Here is a 14,206-nt window from a genome sequence, read left to right as displayed (position 1 = left end):
GGGAGTGAGCGCAGACCGCGCTGAGACGGGGCCGTGCCCGGGACCCGTCCCGCGCCACCGCCCCCTGTCCCGCGTGGGAGCCCATCCCCTGGTGCTGGGCGTGAAGGGCCGGGCGGGCCCCACGCTGTGTGTGCGGGCAGCTCTGGGAACGTGCGTGGTGACGGGGCGGGGGGGGGGGAACAGGGCACGGGGGCGGCACGGACACGGCCCCACCCGCAGATCCGCGCGGGGGGCGCGACCTCCGGGCAAGGCTGCAGCCCAGCCGCCCAGCTCGGCCCCTCCTGCCCTGCGGGAGCTGTCCCGGGGCGGAACGGCTCCGTGCCCCGACACCTCGCGGCCGTCTCGAAGCCCCGGGCCCGGCCGCTATCGCAGGGCGCCGTCCCCGTCGTCCCACGGGCCCCGGGCAGTGCCCACCAGAGGCCGCGGGCGTCCCGTGGGTGGCGAGCTCAGGGACTGCCGCGGCCCGCTCCCTGCCCAGAGCTGTGTGCAGTGTGCGTGTGTACAAGTGTGTGTGTGTGCGAGCACTGTGAAGGGCTCACAGCAGCAGCAGGGATGGGAGCCCTTTCCATGGAGTGCCAGGACTGACACGCTCTGCTCTGAAAGCACTTCCCTGCAGGCAGGAACAGAGCTGGGCTCCACTCTGGTTTCACCTTTGTTCTCCTCCTGTGCCTGCCCCAGAGCTTTCTGTGAGCATCCCTCTAACAAATGCCGATGGGAACCCGGCTCTGCCTGCAGTGACACGAGCTCCTTTTTGCAGCTCATCCTGTCCCAGCAGTTCTTGGCAGCCTGCTGCTCCCCAGCTCCCTTCCCACATGCAGCCCCTCGCAGCCCCCAGACCCGGGCAGCCCCAGAGGCCCCTCAGGCTTGTTCCCCAGGGCAGTGGTGGCACAGAGAAAGCTCAAGGAAGGTGAAGCTCCTTGAGGAAGGTGAAGATTTGTCTGGGTGCCTCTCTGCAGGCACAGGGCTGGGTGTGCCGTGGGGCTCGAGTAAGGAGCAGACCGAGACATAGCTACAGCAGCGCACATTTATGGGGTCGGGCCTGGCGCGTCGTGGGTAACAACGCAGCGACATGCTGGGCACAGCGATGGTGTAAGCTACAGCGGGAAGCTGGGTCCTGCAGGGCTGGCGCTGCCGTGGTCCAGCTCAGTGCCGGAACTGCGGGACCGGGGAGGGGATGCGGATGTCCTGCCCCTTCTCCAGCCGCCGCTCACAGTCGATCAGGTAGTTCACGCCGTCTATCACCAGCTGCACCAGCTCCACCTGCACCGGGGGCACACACACACATCCTCAGCCGGGGGCTGTCCTGGCCCCAGCCAAGCTTCTGCTGAGCCACGCAAGGGCCGCGGCCACCCCGCTGCAAGAAGGGCACGTGCTGCCTCCTCTAGGAGAGTGGTGCAGCCCGCAGGCCTCATGTGCCAGCCCCAGCACACAGACCCAGAGCTGAGGGCCTGTTGTGCACACGTGTTCCAAACCACCTGCTGCAAAATCATCTCTGTCCAGCACCCACCTCTGACTTCCCCAGCCGGTCCAGGTTGGAGATGTCGAAGACATTGCCAGTAGCGGCAGTGTCTACGCCGCCTGTCCCACGCTTCTGTAGCCGGAGGTTCTCCAGGATCTTGGGGAAGCGGTTGTCCTAGTGCCCAGAGAACATGTCAGTGCTCAGTGCAACCAGCAGCAAGGCAGCCAGGGCACTGCAGCCGCCTGCTCCCCGGGGCAGCCCTCCCACACCTTGCACAGCCCCGTCTGTGGGCCCTGCCCTGAGCAGACCCAGCTCAACACGCAGGTCCAGCCCCTTGTATGCTTCACTGCCCTGGTGAGCCAGAACGAGGTCTGGGGCTGCTCCCGTGCAGTCCTGCACCTCCCCATGAGGCTGGGCTCCCGGTGCTGTAAGCTGAGGCTTGCCACAGCGCCAGGCTCGCTCCCCACAAAACCAGCCGTGGTAACTACCTTGCTGAGCAGCGGCAGCTTGATGTGGACGCCTGCTCGCAGCCCGGTGCCCAGGTTGGAGGGGCAGGTAAGGATGTATCCCAGCCTCTCGTTCCACATGAACTCCCAGCCTCGCTCCTGGATTAGCCGCTCCACCTGGGTGCGAAAAGCAGTTCAGCCTCCGACTGCATAATGCACTTGGGTGCTGCCCAGCCCTGGGACAGTACAGGACACAAAGCCTGCAATGGCCCTGCGTGCCCCTGTCCACCTGTCTGTGGGTCTGGCACGGCAACGGCCGGTGGGTGCTCACCTCCTTCAGGCCCCGGCAGAACCGCTCAAAGACGCGCTTCATGTTGCCACCCTTCTCCATGGAGATGATGCGTGTGTGGTCCTCCTCATTGATCCAGATCAGGAAGGTCTTCTCATTGTTGTGCCTAGGGACAGGGCAGCATTTGGCTGTGCTGGCAGCCAGCAGAGCCTCCATGCACACACAGCTGCCTGTGCCAGCCCAGCACTGCCCTGCTCACCCCCCCCTTCCCCGATGCCCATGCTGCCCCCGGATCCAAGCTCCCACAGCTGAGCATGTTGCCAGAGCACAGCACGGCAGTGAGGCAGACAGCCAGGAGATGCACCCAAAGATGGGCCGGGTTTCATCCTCACGCACTGCTGTGGGTGATGAGTGCTGGCTCCTGTGCCTTGGGCATGGGCAAGCGCTGCCGGGGAGGAGCAGCGCGGTGCCAGCCCCTCCTGACCCTGGGGCAGGGACACGGCTCCTGCACCGCGCAGATAGCAGGAGGGGCTGCGAGGTGTGAGGTGCACTCTGGGGTTTGGGGGGGATGGAGCCGTGTGTGACATGGAGGTGTTTTCCCTGAGGCTGCTATAAAAGCTCTGTGCCTGCCAGGGCGGTGTGGGCAAGCGCATGTGCCGGCTGTTGCTCCGCGGGTGCGTGGGATGCTGTGTGGGTGTGCAGAGATGCCGGGAGCGAGCGGCAACAAGCAACTGTAGCAAGATAAGTCTGGGGGCAGGTAGGGTGTGCAGAGAGCAGGAAGGAGCACTGGGGGTTGCCTGGGGAGCAGAAGGCAGTTACAGGTTTTTGGCAGCCCAGAGAATGAGCGGCAATAGGCTGGAAAGAGCGGTCAGAGTTGACAGCAGGGGCCTGGAATGGCCGGCTCCTGGGCTGCACACCACTTAGCAAGATGCTGCAGTTTGTGTGAGGAGCAGACACCCTCTGACCGCTGCACAGCTCAAGGGGCTGAAGCCAGCAAGGGGACCCCAGGCTGGGTGTGAGCAGGGAGGGCCCAGCTGCCCCCACCACGGAGTTGGGGCGATGGCAGCCTGGGGGCGCCGGGATCTGCAGTGCAGGGAGTGAGGGGAGCGTGGGCAGCGTGGCTGGGGCAGCTGGACGGAGCAGCAGCGTCCCCCTGCCTTTCTGCCCTGCTGGCTACTCGGGGCTGGGAAGATCCTCACCAGATCCCTCGGGCGTCGGGCCAGTCCCGGGCCATTCCTGCCGCTGTCAGGAGGGGGGACACCGGCTTGTCGAAGAGGAAGTGATCCTGGAAGGAGGCAGAGAGTCAAAATGCCCCCTGGGGCTGCACAGCTGAAGCTGGGGCACCCCATCTCTCTGATCCCAGTGTGCCATGCAGGAGATGCACCACAGCTGTCCCTGGTGGGGTGAGCTCGGTTGCTGTCCTAGCTGCGGTCAGGAGTCCCTGCTTCCTGACCGGGCAGGCAGAGGCTGCTGGTGGTCCTGCCTTCCCCTGAGCATACACAGGGACACGGGGCAGGAGCCGGAGGGGCCCATGAGTTGCTGGGGCCATGTTCAGCCAGCTCCGTCCTCCCCCAGGAGGGCTGAGAAATGCCCTAAGCAGCCTCTGCACCACTGGGGCAAGGAGCCCCGGTCCCACAGGACCGTGGGGCTGGGGCTGGGGGCCACGGCCTCCTGGGGAGGTGATGCCTGGGATGGGGTCCCAGGGCTGTCCGGGCGCTGTGCCAACTCACGTCAATGAGCTGCTGTTGCTCCTTCTCCGTCATCTCGCTGAGGCGGTAGTACCGGCCTGCCAGGTCTCCAGAGAGGCCGTTCAGTGCCTCCACGGCCACCTTCTCCACCTCCCGCCGCTCAGCACGGGTACAGGCTGGTGGCAGGCTCAGCCCACGGATGCTGCGCCCCGTCCGGACCCGGGATGAGAGCACATAGCGCTCGTCAAACTGGCCAAACTTAATCTGCAACAGACAGGTACCGTGGGGTGTTGGTGGGGTGGGGCCTGTGCTGAGCATCGCCCTGTCCACCAAGGCTCAGGAAGGGCACCCTGCTCCCGGCCAGGGCTATGTGGCACTGCCGCCCGTCTCACCCACCTTGGAGGCATCCAGGTCCGTGACATGCTTCATGGTGCGTGGGTTGTACCCGTTGTGTCGCTCCTGGATCACAGGGTCAAACAGCTCGGCAAACACCTGGAAGGACACAGGACGGCATGCAGCTCTTCAGATCCAGAGTCCCACAGAGCCCCTGCCACCAGCACGGGGGCTGCATGGGGGCTGCACATGGCAGCACAGGGGACCACAGAGGGTGGCTGGGGTCACCTCGCATCCTGCAGCACAATGGCAACCCACAGGGCCGACACTGCCCAGACAAGTAGGGCTTGGGGGCAAGGAGGAGGAGGCTGCAGGGCTTTGGGAACAGCTGCTCTACAGGAGCCCTGTGTCCCCGTGGGGACATGCTCCAGCTGCCTGGGCTGAGTAGGAGGAGGTGAGCGGTAATGCTTCAGGCTGCTGGATCCCAGGGATCGGGTCCAGGCCAGCAAGAGACAGCACACATCGGGCCAGAGCTACACCGCATCCCACAGGTACCGTGACTGCCATGGCTGCTGCAGCCACCCTAGAGGGCCTGGAGCACAGCAGGGCTTTGGCCATCACTCACCTCATACGTTTCTTCATCGCCAGCCACCATGCCCACAGTCTTGATGAAGGGGTGGCCGGGATTGTCCACACCTGTCTGGATGCACTGGTCTAAGGTCCAGCCATTGGGGGTTGCTTTGTCACAGAGCCTGGTGTAGATGGCTGGCGTCAGGTTGCTGGCCATGCAGTTGTTGTGTTTCCGCAGGTCGGGGTACTCGGCACTGCAGAGAAAGAGTGCAATGAGCCTTTGGGGCCAGGGGGTCTGCACTGGGTCTGGCTGGGACGGAGTTCACTTTCCCCACAGCAGCCCACACGGTGCCGTGCTCTGCACTTACGGCTAGAACAGCACCGCTATCACACCAACGTTTTGGGTACTGCTGGGCAGTGCTGGCACAGCATCAAGGCTGCCTCCAACCCCTTCCAAAGGCCAGGGGGTGGGCAAGAGCTGGGGAGGGGGCGATGCCAGGGCAGCTGACCTAAACCAACCGAAGGGATATTCCTTATTGTCTGACAGTCTGTTCAGTGACAAAAGCTGGAGGGAAACAAGGAGTAAGGGGGGAGGGGGGAGTCTCGTTATGAAAGCGTCTGTCTGCCCAAGCAACCACATGTTCTGAAGCCCTGCTTCCCAACAAATGTCTGAATGTTGCCCGCTGATGGGAAGTAGAGACTAATTTTTTTTCTCCTTCTGCTTCTGCGTGACTTTTCCCTTTCATTAAACTGCTCCTTATCTCAACCCACGACCTTTTTTTCATTGTATTTTCTCCCTGTTTCCCCCTGAGGAGTGGGAGTGAGAGCAGCGTGGCAGTGCTGAGCTGCCCATCCATTGCCAAATTGCCACCGGGTCCCAGCGCTGCTGCCCCGCAGAGACCCTCAGGGCAGGCATGCGCAGGGGAGCTCCGGGGGGCTGGGAAAGCCACGCTGCCTGCCCAGGAAGGCAGCCGCTGGCATCACACAGCAAGGGCAGAGAACAGCCCAAGCTGACTGCTGATATTGCCACAAGGACAAGAGTCCACCAGTAAACCTGGGCCGGTTGTTAGGGTGCGGCTCCTTATCAGCTGCGTACCAGGGCTCCTGGGCTCTGGGCTGCCACGTCAGCCACAGCCCAGCGCAGGGTCCGGGTGTGGAGCTGCCGGCTGGCCAGGCCATGGGGGCTCTTATTCGCCTTCTCCTGCAGAGGGGCGGCTGCTCCCAGCACCGGGGTCTGCCCAGGGGCACGAGCCCATCCCGTGCAGCCAGCGGGGCAGAAGGGCACGGGACCCTTGGGGGCCCTGTCCCAGGTCAGCCCGCACTCAGTGCTGTCCCCTGGGCCCTGACCCCACGCAGCTCTGGCACCGTGGGGCAGGAAATCGGCTGACCCCGATCTGCAGCTGGTGGGAACTGCACCAGTCTGGAGCAGTTTATTGTATTAGGGGAATGCTTCCCTCTAATCAGCTTAGTGGGAGGCCGTCTCCTGACCTCATTCCCACTTTAGCTGGGCTTTGTGCTTGTCCTGTGTTCCTGGGGGGTGGTGAGGTGGGGTGTTGGCAGGACAGGACCTCAGCTATGACCGTGCTCTCCTTGGCCAAATCCCTCCTGCTGGGAGGTGCCACTGCCCGCATGAGTGGGACAGGAGGGGTCCCGCAGCCCTGGGGACACCCAGCCCCTCTCCCTCAGGGTGGCACTGGCAGCTTGGGGGCTGCGTGGGAAGAGGGGTGCTAGAGGCAGGCCCAGGTCTGTGGCAGAGGACAGCCACCGTCACTGCCACCCAGCCTTGACACGCCACAGGCGCCCAGGTCCGGCACGGGTGCGGGTTTGGCTGCCAGCGACCAGCCCCGTGCTGCAGTGCACAGCACCACCGCTGCCCCCACCCCTGTGTCTGCAGGTTGGGGAATGCACACTGGCCCTGCGCCTACGCCTTGGCTGCTGCTTGTGGCCTCCGGAGGTTGCAGAAAGAAAGGGAGGTTGGGCTCTTGTTGCCGCTCTGTGTGGGGAAGCACTGGCAGTTCCAGCCTGGCCCCGTGCAAGGAGGAGTTTGCACCAGGCAGGAACGGGTCACAGGCCTGTCTGGCTGAAGGCTGCTCCCCCAGCCCACGCACATTTCTCTGCCACGTTGAGATGCTTCAGCTCAAAGGATGGCTTGTTGTGTATGGGACTCATCCTGCCCCAGCCTTCCTTGCTGCTCCGACCCCTGCCATCGGCTGGCTACGGATCCACGTCTCCCCGGGGAGAGACATCCTCATAAAAAACACTCACTGATCAGAATGGGACACTTGGACACGTCCCTTCCCTACCCCCAGTGCTGCCTGGCATGCCAGGACTGAAGCTCCCTCTGCTTTCCTGGTGTCAGTGGACTACATCCAGAGAGCCAGAAAAGGTTGCTAAGGGGAACAAGCTTGCTTGCAGAAAACAATGCTGTAGTTTTAAGCTCACTGACTGCTGTGGTCAGTCTGTACCTCCACTGCAGAGTTCAGAGACTAAAACCTAAGAGCCTGCCCCAGGATCTGTGCCTGCTGCAGTGCTGATTTAGTTGCTGGCCCAAACACACCCTTCTCCAGAACAGCCCTGAATCACAGCCAGCAAATCTCGGCAATCTCTTTTCAGCCTTTCCAGAGAACCCCAACTAAGCAGGATGGTGCCAGGATAAGCAGGGCAATGCAGGGGATGAAGGTGTTACATGCTTAGTGCTCTTAGTGCTGTGCTCACAAGCACTTCCAAAAAAACCTGGAGCTGAGCTGCACAGGGCACTGCCCTGCCACCCACCTGGGCTGCTGCCTGGGGCTGCATGGGGAGGACAAGGGGAGCAGGCGCTCTGCTCTCCTGGGTGTCCAGGTTTCCTCTGCCACAAGCAGGAAGGTCTTCCTGGACTTGCTTTGCCCTTTGGTTCTGCTCCCCAAAAACGGTATTAAAGCAATGCCCCCTTCAGAGCTGGCTTTTCTTTCCCAGTGCCCCGATGCTGAGCTACGAGGTGCATTCCTGTCAGGCTCCCTGGCCACAAAGGCTGGGAGCTCTTCCAGCAGGAGGTGGATGCCTGCCAGTACAGCGCGGCTGGGAGCGGGCACTTCGCTACTGGCCGTGCTGCTGCGAGAGCCAGCTCAGCACTGCGGTCCTGCCACGCCGCTGGGACCGGGCTGCCTGCAGTGAGCGCCCTCTCTGCCCTTGCACGAGGGGTGCTGCACGCAGGAGACCTGCACAGCGCTCAACAGGCAGCGTTAGCCCACCCGCTGTCCCGGAGCTGCAGCCCGTGCGGCTCCCCGTGACTCTTTGTGGCTGATCCCGCAGCCTCCGGCGCCCTTCCTGGCGTCACCGGCTGCTTTCTGCAGGCGCACTCCGCGGCCACCCCGCTGCGGACACCCCTGCTGCGCGGGGCCCCCCCCCAGGCGTGGGGCTGTGCGGGGCTGTGCCGGCGGGGCTGCGGCAGGCAGCGCAGCGTGCGGCTTGCTCACGGGGGGGGGGGGGCAGGGGCTGGGATTCTCCTCCCGACTGCTCAAACGCGGCTGCTGCGGGACCCTGCTGGCGGCGGGCACCTCCACGCCGAGGTGTCAGAAAGCTGTCGGGGGTGTCCGTGCCCCCGGAGTGCGGTCATTTGTGCCTCTGACAATCATTTGACCATTGTGCGATGCTCAGCCCTCTGAAGGCTGTTGCCAGCGCCTCTCATTGTTTGACTTAAAACCCGGAGGGGCCAAGTCCGCAGGTGGGGTGACTTGCCCTGCAGAGCAGGGTGCTGTGGCTCACCCTGGGGCTCTGTCCAGGCTCTTTCCAAGTGTCAGCATCATCACAAAAGCCAAATGCACCCTCCCGGGAAGCTCCTCTCAGTGCTTCCCTGACAGATCCCCTGCCCTGGATTTCATCGTTTCCCCCAGACTCATCTCAGCCTCTGTTTCCCACGGATGGTGCCTGTCTCTTCCCCCCAGCCCCGTCTTTGTTTTCAGCACTAACTCTGACCTGCTGTTTTCCCCCAGCCCGCTGGTGCTGCCACAGCAACATCTTCACAGCACTGCCAGCTTGCCCCCCCCCCCTGCCCAGCAGGTGTTTTGAGCGTGCAAGGGGACACTTCTGTGTTCAGGTTCAGTGGGGTACAGGCCAGCTGCCTGCAGATGCCAGCACACCTCTGTGGGGCCAGAACACAAGCAGAGTGCCTGCCTCTCCCACACCAGGTGGGTCTCTCAGATCCCGGTGGATTTTCCTCCCCATCCTCACTCAGTAAAGACGTTCAGTCATTCAGAAAGCTTGAAAGCACAATCCTCTCAGGAGCTGAATAACCAGTAACATCCAATCTTCATCAATCCCTGAACTCGTTCCATTTCCATCCTGTTTCCATGGCTCGACCCAGCACGTCTGAGCACCAGAGCTGGCTCTCAGCACAGCTTTCTGCACGAGCAGAGCTCTCAGCCTGCAATGCAGAGCAGCACCGCTTGCTGACAACACGGTGTTTGGTGCAGGCATCACAGCAGCCGCATGTGTTTGGAGCAGCGACACGCCGCCTCCTTCCCCGCTCTGCTCCTTCACTGCACGCAGTCCCTGCTGGCATCAGGGTGGGGGGGACACCTCTTCTCGCTTTTCCAACCTGCATCTGACCTGTGCCAGGCTGCCAGCGCAAGGGGAAGGGCCTGCTGGCAGCCACGGCATCCCTCTCCCCTGCCCTGCCCTGCCCAAGAGAGGCACAGGCAGCTCTGCCCTCTGCCCCCCGTCTTGTGCTTTTGTCCCCACACTCCTCGGGGCCAGGCAACGTGGGGGCCAAGAGGGAGCTGCCACCCCGCTCCTGGCCTTGAGACCTCCTCTTCCTCATTGCTAAAGCCAGCGGTGGTGAGCGGAGCAGTAGGTAATGCCTCTGCATGGCCAGGGCTGGTGGCAGCCACGTGCCTGGTCCCCCTTGGTAGAGAGCAGTTTGAAGGGGGGGGGGGAGGACACGGAAACTTCTGTGCTGGAGCTTGAACCTTAGCACTGCTCCGCAGCTCTGACACTTATCTGGCTTAAAGGATCAAGCACAGGTTGTGGAAATAGGGCCAGCAGCTCCTGCACACAGAGCCAGCATTACCCCCAAAGCACCCCTTAGCCAGACCGGGCTGCACGCACCCGCCTGGCCCAGCTCAGCCCTGCGCCCACCTTCCAGGCACGTGCCTGGTCCCAATCACACATCTCAGGGCTCATCTTCACCCCCCATCTGCCAGCACAGCTCTGCCTGGGAGGACAGGATGAACTGCTCAGCCTTAGTGGGACCCGTGGGCCCTTCCAGTTCTCCCTTTAGAATCTGCCATGAGATGGGACAGGGAAGACTGTCAGGCAACCTTTTTTTTTTAACGCCCTGGAGAAGTCCTTGTCCCAACGCCAGGCACCGGTACAGCCCAGTGGTGAAAGGCTAGGAGCCACAGCCAGCCCCGGGGCAGCCAGGAAGCCTCTGCTCCAGCACAGGCCCTCACAGACAGAGCTCCAGGGTATTTTGCCAGGATGAGAGAAAATGCAGCCTTCCTTTTGCTCCGTCCTGTTCCCACCAGGGTATTGGCAAGCCTCCCCTGGCTCCTGCGACAACCGGGCCAAGCTCGGGGCATTTCTTTGCTTGACATCTCCGCGACGCTGTCCCCGCGGGACGGACTCACCGCCCCCGCCGGTCCCAGCTCTGCCCCGGCCCCCGGCCCCCTCCGCTGCCCAGCCCCGTCCAGCTCTGCCCGCCCCCGGGCCCGCCGCGGCAGCGGCCGCTCCCGGTTCCCGACCCGGCCGTGCGAGGCGGTGGTGCCGGTGCCGGCCCGGGGAGGCCGGGCTCGAAGCGGAGGCTCCAGCGCCGCGGCCCGCGCCCCTCCCGCCCCCCGCGCCCGGCGGCCCCGGTGCCCTTGGGCTCGGGGACGGGCGCCCGCGGCGGAGCCGCTCCTTCCCGCCGGAGGCGGCCAACACGGGCGAGCCCCCCGCCGCCGCCGCCGCCGCGCCGCCCGCTCCCCCGCGCCGCCGCCCGGCTCCTCGGGCTCGGTTCCCCGCGGTCCCGGTCATTCCCGGCTGGGGACGGGGAGGGGGGCTCGGCCCCGCGCCCTTTCCCGGTGCCGTGGCCGCGGGGACCGGCCCCCGCCCGCCGCCGGCCCCCCCACACGTGCGCCCCCGCCGCCCGCGCCCGGTACCTGGGCGGGTAGCGCCGCCGCTGCCGGTCGCCCGCTCTGACCGTGTCCCGGGCGAGCAGGAAGCCGGCGGCGAGGGAGCCGGCGCCCACCATGGCCAGGAGGCCGGCGGAGCGGCGGGCGGAGAGCGCGCGGGCGAAGGTGCTGGCCATCGCGGAGCGGCGGCGCGGCGGAGCGAGCGCGGCGGGGGCCGGGCGGCGAACGTGATGGGAATGGGAACGGCGGCGGCGGCGGCGGCGGGAGGGTGCGCGGGGGGCGGGGAGCCGGCGGCACGGGGGGGGCCGCGACGGCACCGCCACCTGCTCGGGACGCCCCGCCCCGCCCCGGGGCCGCCGCCGCCGCCTTCAGCACCAAGCGCCGGACAGCGCCGGCGGGGCCGCGAGCCCGACCCGCCCTGGCCCCGGGCCCGGACCCCGGTCCCCGGTCTCCGGGCCCCGAGCCCCGAGCCCTGGGCTCGGCCCCCTCGCTCCGGACCCCTCGCCCCGCACCCTCCGCCGCAGGCGGGCACGGCGCAGCGCGGCGAAGCCCGAACTGCGAGGGTGCGGCCGGGGCAAAGTCCGGGCACCTGCAGCCGGCGGCGGCGGGGTGCGGATGCCGGGACGCGGCGCCCCGACGGCCCGGTGTCGGGACGGGATGCGTGCCGGGGCGGGCGGCCGGGCCGTGAGGGGAGGGGGGACTGGCACCGTGGCGCCCCGCGCCGCTGCCCGCGGCCGGGCATCCCCGTCCGCTGCCCTCGCACGTCGGGTGCGGCCGGGCCGGGGCAGCCGCGGGGCTTGGAGTGCGCGCCTCGGGCCGCCCCGCGCTCCGCCGCCGCGGACCCCGCGGGCCGGCAGCCCTGCGGGCCGTGCCCATGCCGCGCCGCCCGCCCGCTCCGGGCCCGCCCCGCCTCGAGGCGCGGGGCTCGCGGGCCCGGCCCGGCCCGGCGGGTCGCGGTTGCCGCGGTAACGCGAGGCTCGCGCAGCGCCGCCCGTCGCCGCCAGGGGCCGCTGCGCCGCGGCCGGCCGGCCCCGCCCCCCCCCGCGCCGATTGGCCACCGCCGGCCGTCAGCAGCTCGCGATTGGCCGCCGGCCGCGCCGGCCGCGCAGGGTGCGCTCGGAGGCCGCAGGTGAGCGGGGGGAAATGGCGGCACCCGGCGGGGCGCCCCCTGCCGCCGCCCCCTCCCCTCCCGTCCCCTCCCGCCGGGCGGCCCCGCTGCGGGGCTGCGCGGCCGGGACGGGATGGGGCGGGGCGGGGCGCGGTGCGGTGCGGTGCGGCGGGGGCGCCGCTGCCAGGCGCAGGGCAGCGGCGGGGGACGGCGGGTGGGTGGGCAGCCGGGCAGCCGGGCAGCCGGGTGGGTGTCGCGGCCGCCGCTCGGTGCGGGCTCGGCCGCCGTCCCGGCTCCCCGCGGCCCCCCCTCGGCGGCCGAGCGCGGCGCGGCCCTGCGGGGGGGAACGGGCGGAGCGGGCCGGGCCTCGCCCCCCGTGCCCCGGCGGGCCGGGCGCTGGCTCCGAGCGTCCCTCCGGTGGCGCGGGCCCTGCGGGGGGGCCGTCGGTGCGCGGTCGCGGCGGGGCTCCGCAGCCCGGCCTCGTGGCCAGGCTCTGCCCCCGCGCGCCAGGCCCCGGCCGCGCCGTTCCCCCGCCGTGCTGCGGGGCGGCCCCGGCCCCGCCTGGGCCTGCGGGGGAAGCGGCGGCCTCGCGCCCGGGGCGGGTGGGGAGAAAGGAGCGATCCGTGGTAACGTGTCCGCAGGCTGTACGCGAATACACCACAGCTAACGAACACAACAAGTGGCGTTGTGAAAGTTCAAACATCTTTATCTCGTTCATAATCTTCTTTACAAAAAAAAGGAAATACTATTTTATGTGTAAAATTGCTAATAAATCTAATAAACAGTTACAGGCTCAGAAATTCTGATGCTGTAAAGCTTCACACTTAACAATCTCATAAATCTTGTAAAAAAAAAAAAGTGCATAAAACAATTTCGTAAGCCAAGAGTGGATCTTACTCCTGCATTTGCTATGTGAGCAATGCAACAGCTGCTCAAATGTAGGGGAGATGAGCCAACAGGTTTTTGCTAAACTTGCAAGCAGAGGTATTGAGAAGGAGCTCCCAGTCAGGAAACGTGTTTTAACCATTGCTGCACTCTCTGGGCTTGAAGCTGTCGATAGATTTGCAGTTACTGACAGTGCTGCTCAAACAGGCAGAACAGTATGTTTAGAAGCATGACTTCAGCTGCCTGATTTTGAAGACATTGAACTTCTTTGTGAATAAAACATGGAAATTTTTCTTTAATACACCAAGTACAAATAGCTTTTAATTATTAACTCTGAAATAGGTATGTGGTTTCCTTTTTCTGAAGCAATTAAGAGTTTGTGGCTTGATTTTTGATAAGAGTATGGCTTTCACCTTTTGTATGTAAGTGTGTAATTAACCTTAATACAAATAGACCTTGTGACAATGGAAATGACCCCTTTGGCAAAATTACTTCACTGATCATACATTCAGGGTCAAGGCATAAGCTTTTTTTTTTATTATTTTAAAGTGTCAGCTATGTGCATTCTTAAAGGTTGTCATATGTCAGGTACTTGACCTTGCTTAAGTCAGGTGGGGGTTCTGTAAACTCAGTTATCCTCACAGCCTGGTTGTGTGCAGTGGTATCATGCACTGCTTTGATCTCCGCTCTGCTGCTTCCCCCAGGCTCCCTGGGGTGCAGAAGCCTCTCCCAGCCACCTGTGGCTGCTGCCACCAGTGATGTGACTGGTCCTCATTGGTCACTGTGTGCCAAAACCACGGCAGTCCTTGTCCTTTGGCTCTCTGCTGTAGAGACTGTGCTGTCAAGTGCTGCTTCTGCAACTATAACAGGTTTTGTTTTAAAAACAGACAAACAAAAACCAAACTAATCAATCAAAAAGAACACCCCTCCCACATAGTTTTCCGTTGTTAATGCCATGCTGGGTGTGAAGTTAATGCAAGATATGATCATCCTTTCTGCACTTAAATTTCTGGTACTTCAGAAGTTGGGCACAAAGAATAAATCTCCATGCTGTGAACGTCCTTATCAGAACACCACCAGATTCATCTGCTGGGGAACCTGGAAACAACTTACATCTCGTTTCTTATCACTAACTCAAGGTAGTCCAGAGAGCTGAATTAGTCCCAGAACACCGAGAGGCAAAGTTTAAATCTCAGTTCCGGGTTGTGTGTCAGCAGTTTCTGCTTGCCGTTAGGGGATTACATTAACCTTTGGTATGACTGTAGCAGATCGTAGCTGTCCTTGGAGGAGAGTGCAAGGATGTCTTTAGCTGGAGTGGCTGGTACGTACTTCCTCATGT

At 64.1% G+C, this 14,206-nt stretch overlaps 2 protein-coding genes across 12 annotated transcripts in view; one reads left to right on the top strand and one right to left on the bottom strand.

The window, feature by feature from the left end:
* Positions 1 to 1,010: 1,010 nt before the first annotated feature.
* LOC137862955 (creatine kinase U-type, mitochondrial) lies at positions 1,011 to 11,195 on the bottom strand. The gene is made up of 9 exons (XM_068695599.1): positions 10,902 to 11,195; positions 4,841 to 5,039; positions 4,279 to 4,374; positions 3,925 to 4,146; positions 3,394 to 3,479; positions 2,237 to 2,360; positions 1,948 to 2,082; positions 1,508 to 1,633; positions 1,011 to 1,260 (listed from the first exon to the last, which is right to left on the bottom strand). Exons 1-9 carry the CDS (start codon positions 11,048 to 11,050, stop codon positions 1,144 to 1,146), a joined length of 1,254 nt encoding a protein of 417 aa, XP_068551700.1. The 5' UTR covers positions 11,051 to 11,195; the 3' UTR covers positions 1,011 to 1,143.
* A 352-nt stretch (positions 11,196 to 11,547) lies between these two features.
* PPIP5K1 (diphosphoinositol pentakisphosphate kinase 1) overlaps positions 11,548 to 14,206 on the top strand; it is a 51,394-nt gene continuing 48,735 nt past the window's right edge. For 4 of the 11 annotated variants that reach the window (XM_068695576.1, XM_068695577.1, XM_068695578.1 and 1 more), the window contains exon 1: positions 12,202 to 14,188. The gene's annotated coding sequence lies outside the window, so the exon portion shown is untranslated. Of the gene's footprint in view, positions 12,004 to 12,200; positions 14,189 to 14,206 lie in introns of those variants that run through there. The other 7 variants (XM_068695584.1, XM_068695573.1, XM_068695580.1 and 4 more) reach the window with 4 other exon arrangements.

This window comes from Anas acuta, chromosome 12 (genome assembly GCF_963932015.1).
Source record: "Anas acuta chromosome 12, bAnaAcu1.1, whole genome shotgun sequence".
NCBI classification, from domain to species: Eukaryota; Metazoa; Chordata; class Aves; order Anseriformes; family Anatidae; genus Anas; species Anas acuta.
This window is presented reverse-complemented; position numbering and strand designations above follow the sequence as displayed.